General features: G+C 43.5%; 2 protein-coding genes across 3 annotated transcripts in view; one reads left to right on the plus strand and one right to left on the minus strand.

Annotated features, from left to right (window-relative positions):
• The first annotated feature begins 8,983 nt into the window (after positions 1-8,983).
• On the plus strand, positions 8,984-14,168 carry LOC144616723 (uncharacterized). The gene is made up of 2 exons (XM_078448924.2): positions 8,984-9,911; positions 13,857-14,168. Exons 1-2 carry the CDS (start codon positions 8,984-8,986, stop codon positions 14,111-14,113), a joined length of 1,185 nt encoding a protein of 394 aa, XP_078305050.1. The 3' UTR covers positions 14,114-14,168.
• Positions 14,169-20,546: 6,378 nt separating this feature from the next.
• Positions 20,547-24,818, minus strand: part of CYFIP1 (cytoplasmic FMR1 interacting protein 1) — an 86,190-nt gene continuing 81,918 nt past the window's right edge. For both annotated transcript variants that reach the window (XM_060617925.2, XM_060617928.2), the window contains exons 28-30: positions 24,276-24,514; positions 23,651-23,798; positions 20,547-21,363 (exon numbers count right to left, since the gene is read on the minus strand). In XM_060617925.2, the coding sequence (XP_060473908.1) occupies positions 21,199-21,363; positions 23,651-23,798; positions 24,276-24,514 (552 nt within the window). In that variant the 3' untranslated portion in view covers positions 20,547-21,198. The remainder of the gene's footprint in view (positions 21,364-23,650; positions 23,799-24,275; positions 24,515-24,818) is intronic.

The following is a 24,818-nucleotide window of genomic DNA, read 5'->3' on the forward strand; positions in this document are numbered from 1 at the left end:
AAATAAATTGCCTAAGGAGTTGCACTTTCAGTCCCTCCTCCCTTTGTTCTTTGGCACATGCAGCCTGCGAAACAGAGAGGGGAAGAACCAGGAAGTGAAGCGTCTAAAGGTTTGGGACTCCATTGTGGTGGGTGGAGGGGGTGTAGGTTGTAAATATCCAATAGGTTGTACCTACAACTATACATAAATAAAGCACAGCTCTTATTTGGTATTTCTGAAGATGAATCCTCTCCCTTCTCACAATCCCTCTTCTAAGTTGATTCCATTTTCATTTATATTTCCTTTATGTTTGAAGTCACAAACATACTCAGCAAGTGTTGGCTCTCCTCACAGGTTTATCTTCCAATAATAACAGGTTATTTTAGCCATAAGGCACAGAAATTTGTAAGATTCTGGTCAGCCCCCCATCTTTCCTCCTGTTCCTTCCAACTTACTGGCTTGATAGCTCTAGGAGCTGGATTGTCCAATTCCTGAGGGAAACCTGAAGTGGAGTAGGTAGTGTCTGTTACATTCTTAAAAGGAACCTTACGCCTGAGGTTTGCTGTGGTCAGATGCTCCCAGCATTGTTCCAAAGTATGTTTTTCCCTACCCAGGCACCTTGGGTCCTAACCTTTCCCTCTCTGTTTACTGAATCCTATCTTTTCCTATCATATTCCCCCTTTGAACATGTGACTCCACACTGCCATTAGGAATTGGGACAACAATCTTAACTGCTTCCTGCTGAGGGGGTGGTAATACTGGAATGGCAGGGCAAGTTCAGAGGTCAAGCCAGAGGTCTGATACAATGAGAAATTATTTGGAATGTCTCAGCAAAATTTTGTCCTATTTTTCTGGCATATGCAATGGCATCTATGAATGACATATAAAAAGAATACCATACCAACAAGCATTAATATTCTAAATGCAATGCCTCCTAGGAAGTGTTGGGAAAATGAATAAAGTTTTACACCACAAGATGGCCGATGGAACTAAAACAAGCTCTGGTTTCTAGCTTGGAGACACCTCTTCTGGGTTCTTCTTGCCCTGTTTGCCATGCACGCAAAAAACCCCACAGATATGGAAGCTGACAACTATAAATTACCATTCCCACTTGCATTCGGCACTCAGATCTTTGGAGAAATGGTCTCCTCTGAGCCAACCGGTGTTAAATAAATCTCTGATCCACCAAGATCTCTGAGTGCTGCTTGGTTTTTCTGCCAGCATTCCAGCCTGGTTCTGTAACAGGAGGAGATCACACCATGGGAAGGAAAGACATATTGTAGCCATTCAAAACAATCCCTGACATGTCTGGTCATATATATTTTTTTAAATCAATTTAACTATAGTTTTTCCTCCCTCTTCCATACTTATTTGGATCTTGTGATACTGTTGATTAGAATAATTAAGCTTCTGAAAGAGTTCATGGTCCTCAATCCTCAATTCCTTCTTTGGCCATCCAGTTTCCATAAGCATTCCATGAGGTGTAACTTACCTCAAGGAAAGATTGATATTTGATATTTAAATTACTATAAGTTTAGGCAAATGTTTATCCATCCTGGAGCTAGCAGCACTATAGCCTGTAATTCATGATGGGGTTTTGGAGTTGAGGAACCATAAGGCAGGCTGAAGGCAAAGGATAAGGTACCACATCCCCCACCCCCAGGTGGGATATGTGATATTCCTCAGTCACTCCTGGCTGCCCAAGAACAAAGGAAAGGACAGAAAACAAATGGTTAAACTGAAAAAGTCTGCATCAGTTTACGAATATCTTAGTAATATTACAAGAAAAGGGCAATCATCAATAGCCTAATCTCCAGGAACTCCCTACTGTCTTATGGATAATGCTTTGCTAAAGGAAAAAACAACCTTAGCTTGACAATAGCTAGGCCTCCAGTAATGTCTTCTTTAGCATATGGCAATTCCTTTAAGAAACTTCCTCTTGACTTTACTTCCCCCAACTCCATAGCATATAACCACTCTTCACAACCCCAGTGCAGCCCACATGCTACGGGCAGAAAGAGCTGCACTGGGGTTGTGAAGAGTGGTTATATACCTTCAGGTTGGGAAGGAGTTACAGTGTAAGTCTCTAAGGAATTTTGGAAGGAAGGTTTCCAGTACCTTGAGGGGCTAGTTAGGAAAACGTCATTTATTGCTGCTTAGTAAAACCTCAGTCATGAGACCCTTCAGATGTATATTAGCCATATGCTTGGAGTATAATTGCCAACATATTCTTAGGAATTAAAGATAAAGGAGGTTTGCAAAGGAATTTTAATATGTTTAAGGAGACTCACAGGATCCTGGGGAGGGGGGGGGTCAGGATGATAAGCCAAGATTCCCTTTTGCCCTTAAAGTGTCATCATCGAGGCAGCTGAACTCATAGAGGAAGGTCACTCTGCCTGTTTCAAGGACTTGTCAGTTGGACTGTAGGCAGTAAGGGAATTTAATTTTTCATTTGCCTTTGTTTCCCACATCACCATAGTGATAAGTACTTGCCCTGAAAACCCCTTACATCTTGATGAGGGTGATATTAGGGCTCCAGGAAATGGAGTCTATAGATTTTTATTAGGCTATGGATAAGATTGCTTTTTTCTTGCAGTTTACTAAGTTATCCATAAACTGAAGAAGACTTCTGTCCTGCATGATTGTGATCTCTATCAACCATTTGTTTTCTTTCCTTTCCTTTGTTTTTGGGCAGGCAGGAGTGTCTGAGGAACATCACACATATTCCACCTGGGGGTGGTGGGGGCTGTTAGCTTATATTTTGCCTTCAGCTTGCCTTATGCTCCATCAGTCATAATATTTCTTCCTAGCAAGGGAGTGGGGCTCCCTGGCATTATCAAAAAAGAATGTGGGAGTGTCTGGGTGGCTCAGTCCATTAAGTGTCCAGCTTCAGCTCAGGTCTGATCTCACAGTTTGTGGGTTCAAGTCCCACATCAGGCTCTGTTCTGACAGCTCAGAGCCTGGATCTGCATTGGATTCTGTGTGTCTCTCTCTCTGCCCCTCCCCTGCTCATGCTCTCTCTCTCTCTCTCTGAAAAATAAATTTTTAATGTGAAAAAAATTATGTCTCCCCATATGCATCCCAGAGGCTGAGAGAAAAATTTAGTCATAAGTTTTCCAGAGATGCTTCCAATCATTATGCTGCATTAGAATAGTTGGCTAGAAGTGGAAAGAAGGACAGAAAAGGTGACTCTGATGTCAAGAAGGAAATCAATTGATTTTCCTTCTATATCCAGAGGTATGTGAGACTCTGGGTTTCCAATATATAGTTGGTTTGGGGGAGCCACTGTAAAGAGCCCCAGGCCCCATCTGTCCCTTTCAGGGACACTGGTTATCTGAGCCCTGGCAGATTGAGATCCCCGAGGGCATTAAGATCTCAAGCAATTGTCTCCACACAAGGGGCATTGCATACTGGGTTTTGATTTCAGTTGTCCCCTCTGAGAACATTCTTGTTTCCAGTGCCTTGAATGGCCACATAAATGGCACTTAGTGCCAGGACCTCGGGAAGTCTGGTCTGAAATAATACCTAAGCCTGCAACTAGGCCTCAGGTTTTTTTCTTAGGCCTCCTTTCCTGTTCCTTATTCTCCTCTTGATCTCAGTTGTAATATACTCATAAGTGCTCATAAGAGCACCTCTAGGGTCCCTTCTGGGCCAAGAGCCAAATTTTTGCAGCTTTCTCCAAATATCTTGGGCCAACTGAATGGCAAATTTGTCCTTTAGCATCATCTCAGCCTCAGAGGGTATCAGAGGAGATGGCCCTCTAATGAGAGCCTCCTTTAACCTTTCCAAGAAAGTCACCAGGCTCTCATTCTGTGTCTGTAGAATACTGGCTAATTTAGCATTAAGGGCTTAAACTTAGACCTCCTTAATTTCTCCAAAACACAGGCTTGGAAGTGGCAGCGATACCATTACCCAATGGGATTATAGTCCCAATTAGGATCTTGGGATAGAACTGCCTGAGCTCCAGTAGGGAACTGGAAGTCCCCTATAGGACCTCCAGTCCCATCTCTAGATCTCTCAGCTGCTGAACACCATGCTTCTCATTAAGAGTCTGATTCAACAAAAGCATTATATCTTTCCATGTTAGAACATACATGAATATTCTGAAAAGCCTCTATATACTTACCTGGATCATCAGAAAATTTACCTAGACATCCTTTTATCCAACTTAAATCTTGTAATGAAAAAGGTACTTGTAATCTTATAGTGGTGCCTCCTTGAGTTTCTCCTTCCAGCACCCTAGCTTCTTGTAGAGGAAACATGCCTGTTACACTATGGGGAGGGCCTGGATAAGGTGGGCAGCACGGAGCAGAAGTGCTCATTTTTGTCTGGATATATGGATCAAGGACCCAAGGAGGAGGAGGTTGAGGTGGAAGACTTCCCTTCCTTCTTCGCTAGGTCGGCTTTGGGTACAGGCCCTTGTTTCCCCTCCTGATTGCTAGACTTTGGAAAAGGTTACCAGTAAGGATTGACCTTACACTGCTTACAAGTATCTTGATTTTTTTAAGGCCCCAAAATGTGTATAAGGGATTCCCCCACACACACACCCCCACCCCCATTTCCCCTCATGTTTGCAAAACAAGTCCAATTGTAGGATAGTATTATTTCCTTGTGGCTGCCAGGCCAATTTGTATCGGGGCCACGCCTTGGTACAAAAGAAAAGCAGTCCCTTTTTCTTTAGGGTTTGTAGATCAAAATCATCTCAATTTTTTATTGGCCTTGGTTGGGGAATTGTCCATTTCTAAGAAAAAGAGGAAAAGACAACCCTTATCTCAATTTCTTATGGTGGGCCAGAAGCCTCATCTCCTGACCCTGCATTTTGGTTGGCTATGCGACTGGCAGCCAAAAAGTCTTAGTCTCGCAAGGTGCTGGGAGTAGTCACTTTTATCCAGGCTTGACCCTACCTCTGAAAGCTGACCCTGTCTTCCCCAATTTCTCACCCCTCTCTGCTGCCTATGGGACTTTGGGGGTATTGACTACAATCAAGCAAGACTCCCCTGGTTGTAGAGGATGGAATAATTTTATCTTGGCCCAACAGGGATTTGAAAACCTTTTCTTTGTAAGGATAATATCGGCCACTGAGTGGGGCTAAAAGGGCCACATCAAGGTCTATTCCCTTGCCTTTTTCAGCAATGACCACATAAATATGTTCTAGCCACATGGGTGTCCATTTAAAAAAATTTTTTGGGGGGGGAATGCAAGCTGGTGTAGCCACTCTGGAAAACAGTATGGAGGTTCCTCAAAAAACTAAAAATAGAACTGCCTACGACCTAGCAATTGCACTACTAAGCATTTATCCACAGGATACAGGTGTGCTGTTTCGAAGGGACACATGCACCCCCATGTTTATAGCAGCACTATCAACAATAGCCAAAGTATGGAAAGAGCCCAAATGTCCATCGATGGATGAATGGATAATGAAAATGTGGTATATATATACAATGGAGCACTACTCAGCAATCAAAAAGAATATAATCTCACCATTTGCAACTACATGGATGGAACTAGAGGGTATTATGCTAAGTGAAACTGGTCAAAGACAAAAATCATATGACCTCACTCATATGAGGACTTTAAGAGACAAAACAGATGAACATAAGGGAAGGGAAACAAAAATAATATAAAAACAGGGAGGGGGACAAAACAGAAGAGACTCATAAATATGGAGAACAGAGGGTTACTGGAGGGGTGTGGGAGGGGGGATGGGATAAATGGGTAGGGGTACTAAGGAATTTACCCCTGAAATCATTGTTGCACTATATGCTAATTTGGATATAAATTTTAAAAAATAAAATAATAAAAATTTTTTTTATGTTTATTTTTGAGAGAGAGAGAAAGCATGAGCAGGGGAGGAGCAGAGAGAGAGGGAGACACAGAATCCAAAGTGGGTTCCAGGTTCTGAGCTGTCAGCACACAGCCCGATGCGGTGCTCAAATTCAAGGACTGTGACATCATGACCTGAGCTGAAGTCAGATGCTCAACCGACTAAGCCACCCAGGCGCCCCGCAAAAATTCTTAAATGTTTATTTTTGAGAGAGAGCATGAGTAGGGTAGGGTCAGAGAGAGAGGGAGACACAGAACCCGATGCAGGCTCCAGGATCTGAACTGTCAGCACAGAGCCTCATGTGGGGCTCGAACCCACAAACTGCAAGATCATGACCTGACGCTCAACACCAAGTCACCCCTACTTTAAAGTATCTAGATTTATACAAGTCAGCATACACTTTGCTAAGTGTAGCAAAATGGCTCCCATGTATCTCGGTAAAATCCCTATATATCATAGTCATCCATTCCTCTGCCTTGCAGAAGCAACACAAATGCCAGCAGCGAGGGTATCACCACCATTTCCCCAGCCTTTGGATGAAAGGATGAGCAATTTTAATCTTATACCAGTGTACCTTTAAAATCCATTCATTTATGGGGCACCTGGGTGGTTCAGTTGGTTGGGCGGCCAACTTCAGCTCAGGTTATGATCTCACAGTTCGTGAGTTCGAGCCTTGCATCAGGCTCTGTGCTGACAACTTGGAGCCTGGAGCCTGCTTTGGATTCTGTGTCTCCCTCTCTCTCTGCTCCTTCCCTGCTCACTCTCTCTCTCTCTCAAAAATAAAGATTAAAAAAATAAAAATAAAGAAAATCCACTCATTTTAACCTTAGTCTATCCTAACCACACATAAAATGCCTTTCCAAAGATTTCCCTTCATCAACCTTCTACAATGTTCCTTTGTATTCAGATTTTGTCCCAAGCCATTTCTCTCCATTCAGGACAAAATTACTTTTTTTTTTTTACCTTCAACAAAAATATATTTCCATTTCTTATATCTTTCTTACACATCTTCTCTACAGAGTTGCTTTACTTATTTCCATCAGTCTTAACTACAGTTAGCAGAATTTTAACTCTTAGAAACTTTAGTCTCCATGTGAAAACTAAGTAGTTACCAGTTGTGAACCGTTCGTCAGAATTCTTTAGATGGCAAATTTATGAATCTATTAAGCACAAAGCATATTTACAAACAGACCCAAATAGCCTTAGTTTCTCTGCAATAAGAAGTTAAAAGCATAAACTGAGGTAATCAGTGCTTTAGCATTTTATCTCATTAGATATCCAACAATATCTAATTTGACCTTCAGTAAACCTAGGTAGTAAAACAAATATATTAAGGCATTAAGGTAACCATATGTTCCTCAAGGAAGGTCATGCTCTGCATGTTTCAGATGTCTATCAGTGGGCTGCAAGCTGTAAGATTTATTGAAGCTACATTTCTCTTGCCCTTGTTTTCCTCATCATCCTCCACTCCAGGGGGTTCTCTATTTCCCCTTTCTTTTCAATCATTTTCTCCACAGTAGTTACCATAATCTTTGCCTTCTATTTTTTTCTCTCCTCATCCCTCTTTACAAATCTTTCGCATCTCCCTGAGCAATTCTATCTGCTCCTCATTCCATGTATCCATCTTTTTTAACCTTCTGGCAATATGAGGCCAACTTCTAGTTACAAAATTAACCTTCAAGAGACCTTGTCCCACTAGGTCCTCCAGATATAGGCCTGAATACTTCATTTGATCCCTAAGCCTCTGTAAGAAAGCAGCTGGGGTTTCCTCTTTCTCTTGCTGTATCTCTTTTTTTTTCAATATATGAAATTTATTGTCCAATTGGTTTCCATACAACACCCAGTGCTCATCCCAAAAGGTGTCCTCCTCAATACCCATCACCCACCTTCCCCTCCCTCCCACCCCCCATCAACCCTCAGTCTGTTCTCAGTTTTTAAGAGTTTCTTATGCTTTGGCTCTCTCCCACTCTAACCCCTTTTTTTTTTTTTTTTTCCTTCCCCTCCTCCATGGGTTTCTGTTAAGTTTCTCAGGATCCACATAAGAGTGAAAACATATGGTATCTGTCTTTCTCTGTATGGCTTATTTCACTTAGCATCACACTCTCCAGTTCCATCTACGTTGCTACAAAGGGCCATATTTCGTTCTTTCTCATTGCCATGTAGTACTCCTCTCTTGCTGTATCTCAAAAGCCTTGGCAACATTCTATCTTGGAGTAGATTTGATCCTTTTGATTATTCCTGATCCTTTTGATTATTAGCTCTCTTAAATCCTGCATCCTAACCCTGTCCCCAGGATCAATGTCCCAATCAACCCTGTGTAAGGGTTAAATTGTAGTGTAGGGCTAATGCTTAGCTTGAAAAATAACAGCTTTGTGTTGACATTGAAGGTTAAGAGATAACAGCCTTGCTTTACTCTTATAAATTACGCCTCATACTCTTGTAAATTAGGCTTCACCAATTAAGGAAACAAAAGTTCAAAGAAAAGAGCATCAGAGGCAGGGTCAAGGAGATCCACTGGTTGCAACTTAGAGGCAGAAAGTCTAAAGTAAACACCTCATTAGGCAACTGTTTCTAACTCATCTGGAAATTGTTTCTTTGTTCTGTTCCCAGGTGATGATAAAACGATGTGATCGGTTATAAAAACTCTGTACCCCGGCTGTTCCGGGCCGCACTCTTATCAAGAGTGTTGGTCCCGATCGGTTGGCCTTGCCTCTCATTGTAATAAACTTTGTTGTGACTGTCACTGGTGCCCGTAGCATTCTGTTTCAGAAGTCGTGTGGATGCAACATTTGGTGCATTGGCCGGGAAAGTTAAAAGTCTGAAACAGGGCCCTTTCTTGGATTGTTCCGCGGGAAAGTTAAAGGTCTGAAACAGGGCCCTTTCTGCGGATTGCTCCGCCGACCCCTGGGAAGAAGCTCGGGATTGGGAGAGGTAAGGAATTCTTGGGGCGCGCCATTTGGATGACTCAGGAGGGTCTGCTGGACGCGGCTATAGACCCAGAGTCAGGGATCCCACCGGGACGCTGGTGGACCGCATTTGGTTTGGTTTTTGTCAAGAAGGATCCTATTTTCAGGTGGCTGCCACGGCCTACTGGCCTAGAGATCTCAAATTTGTGTTTTCTTCGTGTCTTAATTGTCTTCTTCCTGTTGACTGTGCGTCCTTGTCAGTTCTGCCTTTGTCATGGGTCAAAATCAGAGTACCCCCACCCCTCTGAGTCTCATACTAACCCATTTCCAGGACTATAGGAGAGCTGCCTCAGTTTTCAGCCTCCACGTTAAGAAGCCAGTCCTTCGAACTCTCTGCGAGGTGGAATGGACCAGCTTTCAGGTGGAATGGCCTCCACAGGGGACCTTTGACCTTACATTGATATATAAGGTTCATGATATTGTCTTTTCTAGGCACGAAGACCAAATCCCATATATTGGGGCATGGAGGACCCTCATCGAAAACCCTCCAGATTGGTTAAAACTTCTCCTTCCCCTTTCCCCTTACCTCCCTAAAGTACAGGCTTTACCACTCAAAGGCAGCCCATCTGGAGCTCAAAATAAGAATCTTGACGGGACTAAGCGGCTGCCCCCTCTATCACCTGCACCAGAGGAAGAAGAAGAAACTTACCGCCCGCCGCCCTATAGTTCTCGCTCAAAAAATACAAATCAGGATGCTTCAGATCAGGAGGCAAGCCCGAGTCAGGACACTCCCCTGAGCCCATCTCATACCCGATCAGGGACTCCCTTTCATCCCCCTCCCACTGCCCTACCCCTTTGTCCAGGGCCACCCCTGCAGGGTGAAGTCCGACCCTTTATGACTTATGTACCCTTCTCCACTAGCGACCTTTATAATTGGAAGCTTCAAAACCCCTCGTTCTCAGAGAAACCCCAAACCTTAATTTCTCTTCTTGAAACCATATTTGTGACCCATCAGCCAACCTGGGATGACTGCCAGCAGCTCTTGCAGGTTCTCTTCACCACTGAGGAGCGAGATAAGATCCGTCGTGAGGCCCAGAAATTAGTGATGGGGCCAAACGGGCAACCCACCGTGGATCCTGCTGTGCTGGAGGAAGTTTTTCCTTCCTCGCATCCTGAGAATTGGGACCCAAACACTCCTCACGGTAGGCAATCATTAACCCTATTTCGCCAGACTCTACTGGGAGGTCTCCGAGCAGCCGCCTGCCGGCCCACAAACATGTCTAAGGTAACAGAAGTAATTCAGGGAGCTGGGGAAAGCCCCTCGGCCTTCTTAGGCTCATGGAGGCGTACCGCACCTTTACCCCTATTGACCCTGAGGCACCTGAAAATAGAAGGGCATTAAATCTGGCTTTTGTCTCACAGGCAGCCCCAGACATTCGGAAAAAGTTACAAAAATTAGATAGGTTTGAAGGAAAAAATTTATCTGAGTTAGTTGAAATAGCCCAAAAGGTTTTCAACAATAGGGATTCTCAGGAAGAAAGACAGACAAAAAAATTAAGCAGGGTGGTGGCAGCCGTCCTGGATGCCCGTGAGGGAAGAGGACCCAGAACGCCCAAAGAATTCTGGTCTGAACAAAAGAAAAAAGATAAACAAAGGGTTAAAGTGTCACTGGGAAAAAATCAGTGTGCATATTGCAAACAAGAGGGACACTGGAAAAAGGATTGCCCCAACTTAGCCCAACGCAAAACTGGGCCACCCCAGGTATCTGTGATGGGAGTCGATTTCGACTGACGGGGCCGCGGCTCGGTGGCCCCTTCTGAGCTGTTGGTTACTGTTAATATAGGGGGCCAACCTAAGACCTTCTTGGTGGACACTGGGGCAACCTTTTCAGTTTTAAAACAAGATCCTGGCCCCACCAGGCAAGGGGCAACCCTGGTGCAAGGAGCAACTGGGTCCCAGACTTGTAAATGGACCACTGAACGACAAGTAGATTTAGGCCGTAAAACTGTTACACATTCTTTCCTAATCATGCCTGAATGCCCCTACCCTGGATTACTAGGTAGAGACCTACTGCATAAACTAACGGCTTCTTTGAAATTCACTGAAGGGGGTATGCATATTAAAGTGGGCCAGGATGGCCCAACAACGGTAATGGTGACTGTGCCACTTGGGGAAGAGGGCCTGCTCACTCCAGTGCCTAATGAAAATGTTCATGCAGTCGATCCCCTCCTTAAAAGCCTCCAGGCGGATTTTCCCCAGGTATGGGCTGAAACTAATCCACCTGGGCTGGCAATTCATCAAGCTCCCATAATAGTGGAACTTAAGGCATCCGCACTTCCGGTAAGACTAAAACAATATCCCATGTCCCGGGAGGCTAGGCGGGGAATCGCTATTCACATCAAGCGTTTGCGCGACTCTGGCATTTTGATCCCATGCAAGTCGCCATGGAATACTCCGCTTCTTCCTGTCCGGAAGCCTAATTCATCCGATTTCCGGCCAGTTCAAGACCTAAGAGCAGTAAACGCCAGGGTAATGGACATTCATCCCACTGTACCCAACCCTTATACTCTCCTTAGTCTGCTTCCCCCTTCTCAGGTGTATTATACAGTTCTGGACTTAAAAGATGCCTTCTTTGCCACCCCGCTGGCCCCACAAAGCCAGCCACTATTTGCATTTGAATGGACTGATCCTGAAGAGGGAAAAGCTGGACAGCTCACCTGGACGCGACTCCCCCAGGGATTTAAAAATTCTCCTACTCTTTTTAATGAAGCCCTGCACCAAGATTTAGAGCCATTTCGGATTTCCAACCCACAGGTAACTCTATTGCAATATGTTGATGATATCTTGCTGGCAGCCCCTTCTCATTTAGAATGCCTGAATGCCACCAAAGGACTCTTGAGTCTTCTACAAAAACTGGGGTACCGAGTGTCAGCCAGAAACGCACAGGTCTGTCGTACTGCAGTGACCTATCTAGGTTACAACCTTAAAAAAGGTAAGCGCTACCTTGGTGAACAAAGAATTCGGGCCATACTCGATATTCCTCAGCCTAAAACTCGCAAACAAGTCCACGAGTTCCTTGGGGTGGCAGGCTACTGCAGACTATGGATACCTGGCTTTGCTGAACTGGCAGCCCCTTTGTATGCCACCCTCAAAGGGTCTCCAGAATCCTTCATGTGGGGAGAGACTCAAACCAAAGCCTTCCAAGCCTTACGAGATGCTCTCATGACCCCACCAGCCTTGGCCCTGCCAGATCCCACAAAGCCATTCCATTTGTTTGTAGCCGAAAAAGGGGGGTAGCCAAGGGAGTTCTGACACAGCGCCTAGGACCTTGGCACCAACCAGTGGCTTATTTATCAAAACGGCTGGATCCAGTTGCTTCCGGGTGGCCCCCATGCATTCGACAAATTGCTGCCACTGCGCTTCTAAAGATGCAAACTAACCTTAGGGCAAGCATTGTCTGTCACGGGGCCCCATGAAGTGGAAACTTTACTGCGGGCTCCCCCAGAGCGATGGCTGTCAAATGCTCGGATTACCCAATATCAAGCATTGCTACTTGACCAGCCCCGAATACGTTTTTGTGCTCCCACAATCTTAAACGCAGCCACTTTGCTGCCTGAAGGACAGAATCCCCCTCTACACTCTTGCCCAGAAACCTTGGCAACGATCTCGTCCCTCCGCTCTGATCTTACGGACATTCCTTTACATGACCCTGATATCAGCATGTTTTCAGACGGCAGTAGTTTTGTGTTTCAAGGGCAAAGGTATGCCGGTGCTGCGGTGACGACAGACCGTGAAGTTTTATGGCAACAGACCCTTCCCCCAGGAACTTCAGCCCAACGCACAGAGCTCATCGCACTAACAAAAGCCCTAAAACTTGGAAGAAACAAGTCAGTTAACATTTATACGGACAGCCGCTATGCTTTTGCAACCGCGCATGTACACGGATCCATTTATCAAGAGCGTGGTCTCCTCACAGCAGAAGGCAAGGCCATCAAAAATAAAGCTGAAATTTTAGATCTTCTAGCAGCCATCTGGGAACCTGCGAGGCTGGCAATCATTCACTGCCCGGGACATCAAAAAGGCAACTCCCTAGAGGCAGTCGGAAACCGCCTGGCTGATGCAGCAGCCCGAGAAGCTGCCCTAACTAAAAGTGAAAGTGCCTTGGAGCTACCAATCTTGACAGAGCCCCTGCTTCCACTGGAGCCCAGTTACACTCCTAACTGGATTTTCTGGAGTGGATTTCCAGAAAAGGGGGAAGTAGGATGCCGGACAAAAGTGGTTTCAGGATCCTGAAGGTAAGATCCTCTTACCTGCGGCATTCGGGCGGCGCATGGTGGGTCAGCTCCACCAAGGGACTCATCTGGGAAAAACGAAGATGGCGGAATTAGTGCGGAGAAAGTTCAGGGCGCAAGGGCTGGGAAAAGAGATTGAAGAGGTGGTTGAAAGATGTGTAAGCTGTGCCCAAGTAAATCAGGGTGCAAATAGGAAGGTTTCAGAAGCTAAAAGAGATAGAGGAATTGAGCCAGGCCGCTTTTGGGAAGTAGATTTTACTGAGATTAAACCAGGGAAATACGGATATAAATATTTGCTTGTTTTTGTAGACACCTTCTCCGGGTGGGTCGAGGCATTCCCCACTAAATCAGAAACGGCTCAGGCGACAGTTAAGAAATTATTAAATGAAATAATCCCTAGATTCGGGCTGCCTCTGAGCATAGGATTGGACAATGGCCCGGCCTTCACGGCGCAGGTGTCCCAGGGTCTGGCCCAGGCATTGGGAATAGATTGGAAATTACACTGTGCATATAGACCCCAGAGCTCGGGTCAAGTAGAAAGGATGAATAGGACCCTAAAAGAGACCTTAACCAAATTGTCCCTTGAGACAGGCGAAAATTGGGTTGATGTCCTGCCTTTTGCCCTTTTGCGAGCGCATTGTACTCCATTTGTCAAGGGATTTTCCCCTCATGAAATTTTATTTGGCAGACCTCCACCTATCCTGCCGAGGCTAGGAGACGATGTAATGGAACAGTTGGAACAGGACCATTTGCTGGCTTCGCTCATGGCCCTGCAACATGTACAGAAGGAAATAACCAGGGCCTTGAGAGAAGCCTTCACTCATCCTCCTGTTCTTCCCCACCCCTTGCAACCAGGAGACTTAGTCTGGGTCAAAAGGCACGAGCCTAAAACCCTGGAGCCGCGCTGGAAAGGACCACACACCGTGATTCTGACTACACCCACGGCCGTGAAGGTAGATGGTGTCCGAACCTGGATTCATCACTCTCAGGTTAAGAAAAACTGCGTGAAGGCGGGAACAACCCAGACTGATGCAGAACCAGATAACAAAGAGCAATGGAAGGTTCAAAGGCATCCAGAAGATCCTTTAAAGCTAAGACTGATGCGGGAATAATAATAATTTTCTGGGTTTGTATGGTGATAAGTGTGGGGGACTGTATGGAATTGCATCCCCTTTTTGGCCATACCAATGGGAACTCAGGGACACTGTCACGGGAAAGGTGATAGCATCTAATACCTCTTCCACTGTGCCTTGTTTTTTGTTTGATTTATGCGACTTGGTGGGGGACTCATGGGGGACTCTAGTTACTAATTATAAACAGCCAACGGGCTTCGCTCCTCCGGTCCCCGAAAACCCCTATATGGTTACCTATGGATGTGGACACAGGGATCAAGAACAAAAATTGGCTAACATACCAGGGTTATACAGTTGCCCTGCAAATAGAAAGGTCGAATGTGAAGGAAAAGGCCAATACCATTGTGCAAAATGGGGTTGTGAAATGCTGGCCCCCTGGCTGGCAGGACAGGGCCATGATCCCTTAATCACCCTCCTTAGAACTCCAGATCCCAAATGTAAGACTCAAGGAAAATGTAACCCAACAAAAATATGTTTAAAAAAGGTTTCTAGTTCCAGTACCTTTTCCTCTTCCTGGGACACTGGACACACTTGGGGTCTCAGGATGTATGCTCCAGGAGTTGACAAGGGCATTTCCTTTACTATACAACGGGTTAAAAGAAAAACTCCACCCAATCCGGTAGGGCCAAACAAGGATATGATTTTACACCCCCCACTCTTTCCGACTGTCCCTTCCCAACCTACCCCGCAATCGGGTGCCCCCACAAAGTTGGAATTACCAACTACAGGTCATATCCAGAACCCGTTCTCCCCTGAGACGCATTGGCTAGATGTAGTAGATTCTATGTATGCTTGGCTAAATTCATCTCACACCGAGATTGTACAAGATTGTTGGCTGTGCTTAAACCCTAAACCCCCATATTATGTGGGAGTGGCTACAAATGCTAGCATTGGACAAGACATAGAAAAGCATGTTGTGAAATTTCTAAATCCAAGCACGACATTGTGCCCTTGGGGTTCACGACCAATTTTAATCCTAGGAGACGTCCAAGGGCAGGGTTGGTGTATAGTGTCCCAAGAATATAATTGGCAGAACTCCCCTTACAAAAACTCTTGTGCAGAAGTGTATATTCCAAGTAGTTCAGATACTGATAGCGCCCAAAATGTAGCATACCGAGCCCTTACTGGAGCCTGGTTTGCTTGCTCATCAGGAATTACCCCCTGCATTGCAGCCGCATACTTTTGGGGTCGGCACCCAAGAGATTTGTATCCTAGTTCATATTCTCCCACAAATATACCTATATAGCGGAGAAGCAGGGAGAGAACACTTACGTCTATTTGAAGGACATTCCAGGGTAAAAAGGGCAGCACCAGTCCTCATTCCACTCCTAGTGGGACTGGGAATTGCAGGATCCACAGCTATTGGAACTGCTGGACTCATTGTGGGGGACCAAAATTTCAAAACTGTAAGCAAGCAAGTGGACCGAGACCTAGGCTACTTGGAAACTTCAATTTCTCAGCTAGAACACCAAGTAGACTCTTTAGCCGAGGTTGTATTACAAAACAGAAGAGGGCTTGATTTACTCTTCATGAAGGAAGGGGTCCTCTGCGTGGCCCTCGGAGAAACATGCTGTTTTTATGCGAACAATTCCGGAGTAATCCGAGACACTCTCAGTTTGGTCAGAGATAATCTTAGGGCAAGGGAACGTGCCAGGGAAGCCAGCAATAATTGGTATCAGAGTTTATTCTCTTGGTCCCCCTGGCTCACATCATTGCTTACAGCCGTAGCTGGGCCACTGCTATTGTTACTTCTCGGGTTAACTATTGGCCCATGCATTATCAATTGGTTAGTACAATATGTCAAGAAGCGAGTTAGTGAAATAAAAATTATGATGATCAGGTCCAATTATATCCCCTTAGTTCCTAATGATGAATCAAGGGATTGATTCACTGACAAGAAAAGGGGGAAATGTAAGGGTTAAATTGTAGTGTAGGGCTAATGCTTAGCTTGAAAAATAACAGCTTTGTGTTGACATTGAAGGTTAAGAGATAACAGCCTTGCTTTACTCTTATAAATTACGCCTCATACTCTTGTAAATTAGGCTTCACCAATTAAGGAAACAAAAGTTCAAAGAAAAGAGCATCAGAGGCAGGGTCAAGGAGATCCACTGGTTGCAACTTAGAGGCAGAAAGTTTAAAGTAAACACCTCATTAGGCAACTGTTTCTAACTCATCTGGAAATTGTTTCTTTGTTCTGTTCCCAGGTGATGATAAAACGATGTGATCGGTTATAAAAACTCTGTACCCTGGCTGTTCGGGGCCGCACTCTTATCAAGAGTGTTGGTCCCGATCGGTTGGCCTTGCCTCTCATTGTAATAAACTTTGTTGTGACTGTCACTGGTGCCCGTAGCATTCTGTTTCAGGAGTCGTGTGGATGCAACACCTGTCCCATTGTCTACGTTGGGAAACTTTTGTTCAGTTGACTGAACACTCTGGCTGAGAAAACAAGCTTCACATTTAATGCTGGTAACTCAATACATGAGTTATGTTCCACCTGTATCCACTTAAAAGTCAGTCAATTGTCAGCTTTTACCGGTGGGGGAATCTGAAGTGGGAGGTCCAAGTGAGTGCTCTTCACTCCTTGACATCAAGGGTGGGAGGAGGAGCCAATAGTGCCAGAGACAGAGAAGAGGGTATAGAATCAGTTATGCAGGCTGCACCGTAGGTGTGCAGAAACAGGAGGAGGAGGAGGGGAAGGCAGAAAGGAGAGAAGGCAGAGAAAGGAGATTCCTGGTTCTAAACCTCGTCAGCTCAGAGGAGCAGGTGCCACTGTTTTTTTCCACCTAAGTGGAAATATGGAGTCTGTATCAGGCTGGAGAAGATAGGGAATTTCCCTGAAACAAAAGGAAGGAGTTTCAGCAGCTGCTTGGGAATATTCCTTAAAGTCTCTCCCCTGAGGTAGACTAACCAGACAATTAGCTCTAATTATCATAGTCATTAACCCAGGAAATGAATGAGGAAGAAACCCCACATACAGCTAGAGTCTATTAGGAAGGAGGAACAGTGAGAGAGAGTGTCAGAGTCCCCTTCATTAGGGATGGCCTGTTTCCTCTGGCAACCTGGGTTTATTTGGAGGAGGCCTGTTTAGACAATCATCCAATATATCAGGAGGGAGTTTACTAGCCAAACACATTTGGGTAAACACATTCTGCAAGAGGCCCTCAATTCTGGATCCTTATTTAGGGTCATGAAAGCCTGGACACAGGGTACCTCCATTTGTCCTGTTTGTCCATTTGTCCTATTTCTTGCAGAGGAGATCTGATGGATTGTATTAAAATTTAATGTCCCATTAATGGGCCATTTTTCCTCATCTCCTAATGAGTATTGAGGCCAGGCAGTAATATAAAAGATCCTTTTTTTTTTTTCTTAGATCTTGCAATCGAATTGATTCCAGGGGGATAAAAGGCATCCCAAGGGAGAGTCCTTGGGGACTGAAGATCCCATGTTTCCTCAGTCTCAGTCCTTACAGTCATGGTTTTGAAATAGAAACCTGAGATCTCTCTCACTTTACTCTTGAAAACATAGGGAGAGCTCTTGATAACCAGAAGAGAGCATAGTTAGTCCCTTTCCTCCCTTATACTGGAACTTTTGTCATTCACATGAAGTACCACAGCCATAGACCCAGTCTTCCGCTGAGCCAAATGGGCCAAAAAACAGTCATTGAATTGGGTCTTTAGTCCAAGCAATGCAGTAGAGTTTGATCATTTTAGGTTTGTCCTTGTTCCTTGTACAAGGAGCATCCTCCCAGTACTCTGGGGACTATGTGGAGGAATCTGAAGAGACCCCACCTCTTTCTGGGTGTCTCTTCCCTTATCCCTAGGCCTAGAATTTTTGTTCCCCATCCTCAACCAGGTTAGTTCTTGCTTCTGAGTTTCCCTGGGGTGCTCAACCACTCAATGGAGGTTTCTTGCACTCTCCAGGACTCGCTTTGTCTGTCTCCAGCCGTTTCCCTCCGTTCCCCTCTTGGGAGAACGAAACTGCAGATGGAGACTCTACATTCACTTCGTATGTAGGATAGATCTCAGTCACAAATACTCAGCCTCCAAAGATTTCCTGACCCCCAAGCAGTACTTAGTCTAATTTTCCTATCTTGGACCATGCACGGAATTACCAGGTCGCTGTGGTACCTTTTACCCTTCCCCCAGCATCACTTCTTCTGTCTCCAAAGGTAAAAAGTCTTGAGCTCCATGGATCCTGCAGAGGCCAGGGGTCCTCCCGTGGAAAGGCCACCCAAACCAGGGTGGGACATGTCTCCCCTTTCTCAGAACTTGGACCCCGCAGATTGAGGTGAATACTGGACAAGCCCCCAAATTGTGAGAAATAGGCCCACCAACCCAATCAAAGGAGGGATGCGGAGACTTGGAGCACAGTGAAGTGAGGCTTTAATCAACATTCTTGAGAAAGTTAGTGTCTGACCGAAAGGCACACTCAGGGCAGTTATAGCAATTTATCTCCTAACATGCAAGTCCCTTCTCTGGCTCCTCATTGGCTGAGTACTACAGAGGTTATAGCCTTACCTAGACATCCCCTACACCCTTAAGGCAAGAAGTAGTCTGACTGGAACAAATGTACATTCCCTGAGGTGTCACAGAGACTTTTAGTCTCTCTTCCCTTTGTTCTTTGGCACATGCAACCTGTGAAAATAAGCTCACAAAATGGAAAGGGGGAAAAAAAAACAGGAAGTGAAGTGTCTAAAGGTTTGGGACTCCATTGTGGTGGTGGTGGGGAGGTATTCATACATTTTTCCAATAAGTTGTAAACCTAACAAGACAGCACAGCTTTTATTTGGTATTTCTGAAAATGAATCATTTCCCTTACGTCTCACATATTCTATATGTTTATGTACTGTGTATCTGTACTTTGTACATAATAAAGAATCAATTTTCACTTCCGTTGGGTGTGATACTGCATTCACTGAGAATGCATAGGTTAATGAATTCTTATTTCAACATCTTATAACACTTGAAATTGTCTTGTACATAAATGTTTACTACATATGATTTAGTTTATAATAGAATCTTACAGAACTTATTAAATGAATTACTTAAATTTAGCCATTAATCGTAATTCCTCATCATATTCTATACTTTCAGTATAGAGTGAGCACAGATACTACCTCAATCTGCCATTAGTTCACATTATCAAAAGCAACATTTTTAGGCAACTTTTTGTAAAGAATAGTTTCATTTCATAATAAGTCAAGGTTAAAGAGTAGAATGGAATCGTTCACAGACTTTATTTTTAGTATCATGTATGATGCTGCTGGATTTGGTTTTAGTGGTGTGTTTCCAAAGCCATATGGCAGTTACTCCCTATCATGGTCTTGTCCCTTCCTGCAAGGTTACAGGTGACCTAGACTCAGACCTACTGAGCCAGGTGTGTGCACTGGGATAAGTAAAGTACTTTGCCCAAACAAGGGCATAGGGTCACAAAATGAGAGAGCATAAGGTAAGCTGACACCCCACAAACACCCCATCCCCACCATATGTGTGATATTTCTCAGGCACTCCTGGCTGCCCAAGATCAAAGGAAAGTAAAGAAAACAAATGGTTAACTGATAGAGATCACAGTCATACAGGACATGAGTCTCCATCAGTTTACAAATATCTTAGTAAATTATAAGAAAAAGGCAATCTTATCAATAGCCTTATCTCCAGAAACCTGTAGACTCAAGTTACCTGGAGCCCCAACATCACCCTCTCCTCCATAGTGATATGGGGAACAAAGGCAGGAAGGAAATGGCAGGTAAAATTAAATTTCCTTAGAACCTGCAGCCCATTGACAAATACTTGAGGTAAATACAGAGTACAACATTTCTCTAGGAACCCCCTACTGTCTTAGTGTTAACGCTTTGCTAGAGGGAAAAATATCCTTAGCCTGACAATAGCTAGGCCTCCAGTATCCTGTGATTCTTTTTTAGCATATGAAAATCTCTTTGGAAACTTCCCCTTGCCTTTACCTCCCCCAACTCCCAGGTATATAATCAGTCTCTCCTCACTGTCCCAGGGCAGCTCTTTCTGCCCATGGGTCCTGTCCTCATGCTTTAATAAAATCATGTTTAAAAAAAATTTTTTTTAAGTTTATTTATTTATTTTGAGAGAGACAGAGACAAGGTTAAGGGAGGGGCAGAGAGAAAAAGGAGAGAGAGAATCTCACGCAGGCTCTGGGCTGCTAGCGTGGAGCCTGATGAAACCAGCAAGATCATAACTCATGAAACTCATGAAACTCATCATAACTCATGAAACCAGCAAGATCATAACCTGACCCCAAACCAAGAGTTGGACACTTAACCAACTGACCCACCAGGCACCCCAACAGAATCACTTTTTTGCACCAAAGATGTGTCAAGAATTCTTTCTTGGCCATTGGCTCCAGACCCCCATCACTCCAAAACCTTATCAACAACACTAAATGAATGAACACAATTAAGTTTTATTAGTTTGATTTCTGTAACCTTTAAATCATACCTTACAAATTAGACTGTCACAACTGGATTTAGTAGAAGCAGAGGAATCAAGTTCACTATTTTCTGACACACTGACACAAAAAAAGGAACAATGACTTAGAAAAGGTTATTCATAAAAGACCATCAGAAAAATCCCTAAACAAAAGCTAAATAAGCATTAAGTTTAATTCTAATTGGTAGTGGATTTTATTACAATGAGCTGGTATTAAGTTTCTTAAGTCCATAAATCTTTCCCCAAACATTACTGATCCTTTGCTAAGGAATATATGGATGAACTCAGCAGCATTTTGACATAGCTAGTTGTTGGAACATTCCATAGAAAAATGCAAAATAATTCTGTAAGAACATGATGGCAACAATTAGCAGCTAATATTCTCAGACTTTCTAATTACCAAAGGCATATACAATTTTAGTCTAGAAAAATAATTTTATAAAATTAAGCTTTTAAATTGAAAAGTACCCCCTTTAACAGGCACAGAGATACTGAAAAATAGTCACTAAAAATCTTACTAAATAGTTTATGGAAAGAAAAACATGCCCTTATAGTTATTAAATGCAGTCAGTACTGGGACTCTTCAAAAACATGATGTACATGTCCTCAGCTGCTGGCCAGGGACTGGTGGATAGGTGGCTGAAAACAGCGAACATGCTCCACAGGTGTGCTTTCTCCATCACCAGACTTCAAGTACTTGTCCAAGATAGTAATTATCTCATCATTTAGGATCTGGAACTTGCGAATTCTCTCCACCATTTTCTTCAATGGCTGCAACAGTTAAAATTAGGATGTTTTATTATTAAAACATGTACATTTATTTTTCATGTTTCAAAATGTCAGAATTTTCACATTTTCTCAAAAATTATAGCAAACTACTAGCACACATCTCTGTAATGTACCTATTGGAACAATGAATGTATTTTGCATTTAAACACATTTCTCTATCGGTTTCATACTACTGATGGTAGATTTACTTTTACAACTTAGACCTATTCATTCAACACACAGGTATTAAGAACCTGCTGTGTGCTAAAAATTGGTGATGTAAAGATGAAGATAATATAGTCAGTGGGGAAAGACCAGTAATCTAATACAAGTTTTAGATTTCCAGTTATTGTAGACAGGATACTTTGATAGATCCTCCCGGTTTAATAAAAGACACACACACACACACACACACACAGACACACAGACAGACACACACACACACGCACACACACACACACACACACACAGGAAGAAACTTTAAAAAGCACTGCAGGTTTTGTCTATGCAGGAAGTAAAGCAGAAGCCAGGACCTCCTCAGGGACAGATGCCACCAGCAGCAGTGAGATGAGGAGATGGCCTGGGCTGTAAGCAAGCTGGGCTACACCTGAAGCCATGGTCCCTCTAATTAGGCTAATGTGGCCCCAAGTTGGTAACAGCCTGTGGAGATGAGAAGCAAATAAATATCTTGGGAGAAAAGCAATCCAAATTAAGTTTAATTGGACAAGAGCTGGCAAATAAAAAACCTAACACACAAAACATTTCAGAATTTGAGATAACCTTTGAGGTCTCACATACTAGAATTAAAAAATATAATACATCAAATGTGTAAAAAAAAAATGGGAAAAATTCAGTGAAGAAGATAAAATGATCAATTACCACCAAGATTTGAACTAAATCAAACTTGTAAGTATGTATGTATGTATGTGTGTATATATGTAGGCTTCACACATGTATGTATGTATATATGTACGTACATAGGATTCACACTCAGTGTGGAGCCCAATGTTGTGCTTGAACTCATGACCCTGAGATCAAGTCAGGTGCTTAACCGATTGAACCACCCAAGCATCCTCCGAATCAAAAATTTAAAAATAAACTAGTATTTCTCAAAACTAAAAACAGCAGATTAGACACAGCTGAATGAATTAGATAACTGAATAAAGTACTCTGGGAACAGCCCAGAGAGACAAGAAAATGGGAGATACGGAAGGTAGAGTAGCCCCTCAAAGACGTCCATGCCTGAATCCCCAGAACCTATGAAAATGTTACCTTTCATGGCAAAAGAGACTGTAAATGTAGTTAAGATTAGACTTTAAAATGGGGAAACTACCCTGGATTTTCTAGGTGAATCCAACCTAATCATATGAGCAGAGAATTTCCTTCAGGTAGAGGCAGGAGATATAGCAGAAAGTTGATAGATTGGAAGCATGGGAGGGACTTGACCCACCTTGGCTGGAGGGGTTCATGTGGAAAGTAGAAGGATGTAGGCCAATGGGCAGTAAAGAAATGGGGACCTTGGTCCTCTAACTGCAAGGGACTGCAACCAGCCAACCACCTGAATGAGCCTGGAAGCAGATTCATCCCCAGAGGCTCCAGAAAGGAACACTGTGCTACAGACACACTAATTTTGGCCTTGAGATGATAAATAAAGTCAGTTGAGTCATTCTGTACCCAGACTTCTGACCTACAGAACTGTGAGAGAATGGGTGTTGTTTTAAACCACTAAGCCTGTGGAAATCTGTTGTGGATTTGGAACCTAATTAGAAAACTAACAGGATAAGGGATATGGAAACCAGAAGAATATCTAACAAGTAAGTAACTGCAGTCCTAAAAGAAAACAGAATGGAAGAAAACTAAAATATTTGAAAAGATAATGGCTGAGTATTTTCTAGAATTACAAAGAATCCATAAAATGACAAAGGGAAAAAGACCTAAAGAGCAGTCATAACAAAGAAATCAAACAAAACAAAACAAACCACACACATTTTGACTATAACAAAGGAAGCCAGAAACTGGAATAATATGCCAATAATCTAAAAATGCAGATTCTATAAGGCTGTATAATATGAAGCAGATCTAAGTACCCTAAAAAGAGAAAGAAAATGGAATAATTGCTATTTGAATTGCCTGACTGCTTTACTTAGCAAGTATGTTTAGATTCATTTTGGAAAAGAAAGCTTCAGTTGGTGTCACCTTATGTATTGGGATGAAAAACATTCCCAGAAAAATAACTTTTAGTAAATATTTTGTGAAACTTCCACATAGTGGAAGATTCTCTTCCACATACCACATTTTTGATAATCTCATCTTTGCCATCATGTTTCTGGACTTTAAGTAGGTGGTAGCAGAAATCCAGGACAGCGAAGCGCCGCTGTTGCCCAAGAAGTACAATGATCATACAGCCAGCCCAGTGGAGCCCGTCGCCAAAGCACTGCCTAGAAACAAGAAGCAACAAGGACAACAAGCAATCACAAACAATTATAAAGTCTTTTACAACTCGGTGTCCAGAATTCAATGACCAAGGGATCTACTGGGAACAGGCCAGGAAGGGAACGCCAAGCAGCAGATGACGTGTCCTTTTTGGTAAAAGTCTCTTTTGAGTTCCTTTGGCACACTGTTTCCTAACCTTCTTTCAGATCACAGACCCTCCAAGAACAATGATTCTATGAAGCTGTGGACACCCCCATCTAGAAAATGCACAGTTAAGAAAACTTAACTTACCTAAGTTTCCATGGGTTCAGAGAACACCTAGAAACTTCACCCCGAGTCACCTCCTGAGCATTAAGAACTTCCACTTAAATAGCTTTAAAGCAACTTGAAAAACTTCTAGTCCACTTCCAGAGGAATGTAGTCTTCTATGTGAGCCTAACACCAGCTTGTTCCCACTTTCCCCATCCACTGAGTACACTTACTCGACTGTAAACTCGTGTGTTCCCACAGGAATGCAGTAGACAAACTGCATGGCACTCCAAAGTCTGTGAAACTCAACACACTCATCCACATGCATGACTCCATTGCTGGGCAAAGGCCCACGCCAGATAGGGTCGTCCAGAAAGGTCCGGATCCGAGTCAGGATGACTTCAAACATAGATAGGCCACAGCAGAGACGTTCCTTTGTCAGCAAGTCCCCCTCTCTCGCTATTGCAATTTGCTGCAGAAAGGATGGAATGTTATGAGCCATGGCAGGCTCACTGCTGAAACCAAACTACCCAGATTTATTTCTGACTTACTTGAAAACTATCCTAATTTGCAGAAGAGGATTTCTAGAAATAAGCATCAGCAACATAAATATGTCAGCTATTACATATATGTCTTACTAGATTAAATATACTTCAGTCTAGGAGAACTGTCTACTATAGCCATTCTTAACTGGGAGTGATTTTGCCTTCAGAAGACATGTGGCAATGTGTGGAGACATTTTTGATTGTCACAGCTTGGGGTGAGGTGAATGGCAT

Source organism: Panthera onca, chromosome B3, assembly GCF_046562875.1.
Source record: "Panthera onca isolate mPanOnc1 chromosome B3, mPanOnc1 haplotype 2, whole genome shotgun sequence".
Classification (NCBI taxonomy): domain Eukaryota; kingdom Metazoa; phylum Chordata; class Mammalia; order Carnivora; family Felidae; genus Panthera; species Panthera onca.

Bases quoted from the DNA above. Each gene is read 5' to 3' on its own strand.
- LOC144616723 (XM_078448924.2), top strand. From the start codon at position 8,984: ATGGGTCAAAATCAGAGTACCCCCACCCCTCTGAGTCTCATACTAACC. The intron at 9,912-13,856 runs GTAGGCAATCAT...CCTTGCAACCAG, and splicing joins GGACCCAAACACTCCTCACG to GAGACTTAGTCTGGGTCAAA.